This window comes from Histoplasma capsulatum, genomic scaffold, assembly GCF_000149585.1.
Source record: "Histoplasma capsulatum NAm1 scaffold_14 genomic scaffold, whole genome shotgun sequence".
NCBI classification, from domain to species: Eukaryota; Fungi; Ascomycota; class Eurotiomycetes; order Onygenales; family Ajellomycetaceae; genus Histoplasma; species Histoplasma mississippiense.
Window position 1 is genome coordinate 184327 of NW_001813969.1, and position 1283 is coordinate 185609.

Sequence of the window (1283 nt, forward strand, 5' to 3'; positions counted from 1 at the left end):
CTACTTATTATATTGTTGAAGATATTCATGATTTTCTTAAAAATGAAAATAGGTATCTTTTAAAAGATACCTATTTCAAATTATTACCATTGCGGTGTTCTTACCTTTACGGTGTGGCGCACTCACTAATGGGAGGTAGTGAGATGCGCTTGGCACGGTTACTGCGTTAACTGATGTTCTTAGGCTTGGCAAAGGGTCAGGAAGTCAGCCAATAATACACCCTTCGAAAACAAACAACGCCCGTGATCGCGTCAGGATAGAGAACATTGCCGTGCATTACAACATAATAACAAACTCACACCCTCTCTAGCTGATATTTCCCTGACTGGCACGCCCGATTCTTGAATCCCAATGGCTATATAGCTAGAGGTAACGCCAAATGACTCGTCGCGTGGCCGTCCGCGCCCCAACTGCTGCGAGTCTCCCAGATTCCTTCCGCATCCCCTCAACCACCTTTTCGCTCGTCAAAGCCTTGGGAAAGCTATCCCGATCCTCCCTGCTTGACCTGGTAATCCAATGGCTAGATGACAAAGATGTCAAGGCCTTTCCGCCGTACCTTGGCCCTCGCAGTGTGGTCAATTTTGTCGCGGAAGAGGAGGGCCTTACTGCTTACCCACTCGCTGCATCAGTGGAGGAGTTGAGGGCCATATATGAGGACCTCCGGGACCGGAAGGGTGGCAAGAGGGAGGTGATTGATCGGATCCTCGAGGGAGATTGGAGGCATGGGATATCGCTTCGTCAGCTTGCAATGGTGGACATGCGCTACATTGAGGACCATCCAGTCGGACTGCGGTGGACGGCTCTCCAATTGGTACCTCTCAAAGGCGATTCTGCCCAGTTTCAGTCGGGAGGAGATGCATCCACCCCGTTCCCTCGATTCCACGCCTCGACCTTTCTTAGATCCATCCAGCACGAAATATCTCCTCTCGTGAAGGCCCATTACTACATATACCGCTCAAAGACGCTTCCATTAACCTTTGTTCGCATCTTCGTCATCGACTCCCCCTACCAACAACCCCGTCAGTCCCCATACATTTACACCGACTCATCAAGAATAATCTACCTCGCCTTCCCCGATAGTACTCCATATATATATTCCTCCCAGCTTTCTTCCCCGTCTCCTTCAGGCGCAAAGACTGCTACTGCGACGTCAAGCAATGCACTTACCATGGACACGCGCACCCTGCGTAGACTAGTGAAAAGATGCGATACCGAAAGCCCTCTCGCGGCCCCAGCAACGCATATGGCCGTCAAAACAACTTCTCTAACCGCTAAGAGCCTCG

The 1283-nt window shown here is 50.5% G+C and overlaps 1 protein-coding gene across 1 annotated transcript; it reads left to right on the forward strand.

The window, feature by feature from the left end:
* Window positions 1-379: 379 nt before the first annotated feature.
* Window positions 380-1196, forward strand: HCAG_08967 (predicted protein; the record flags this gene model as incomplete). Its single annotated transcript, XM_001536082.1, has 2 exons — window positions 380-1019; window positions 1192-1196. The coding sequence occupies 2 exons, from the start codon at window positions 380-382 to the stop codon at window positions 1194-1196; spliced, it is 645 nt and encodes a 214-aa protein (XP_001536132.1).
* Window positions 1197-1283: the final 87 nt, after the last annotated feature.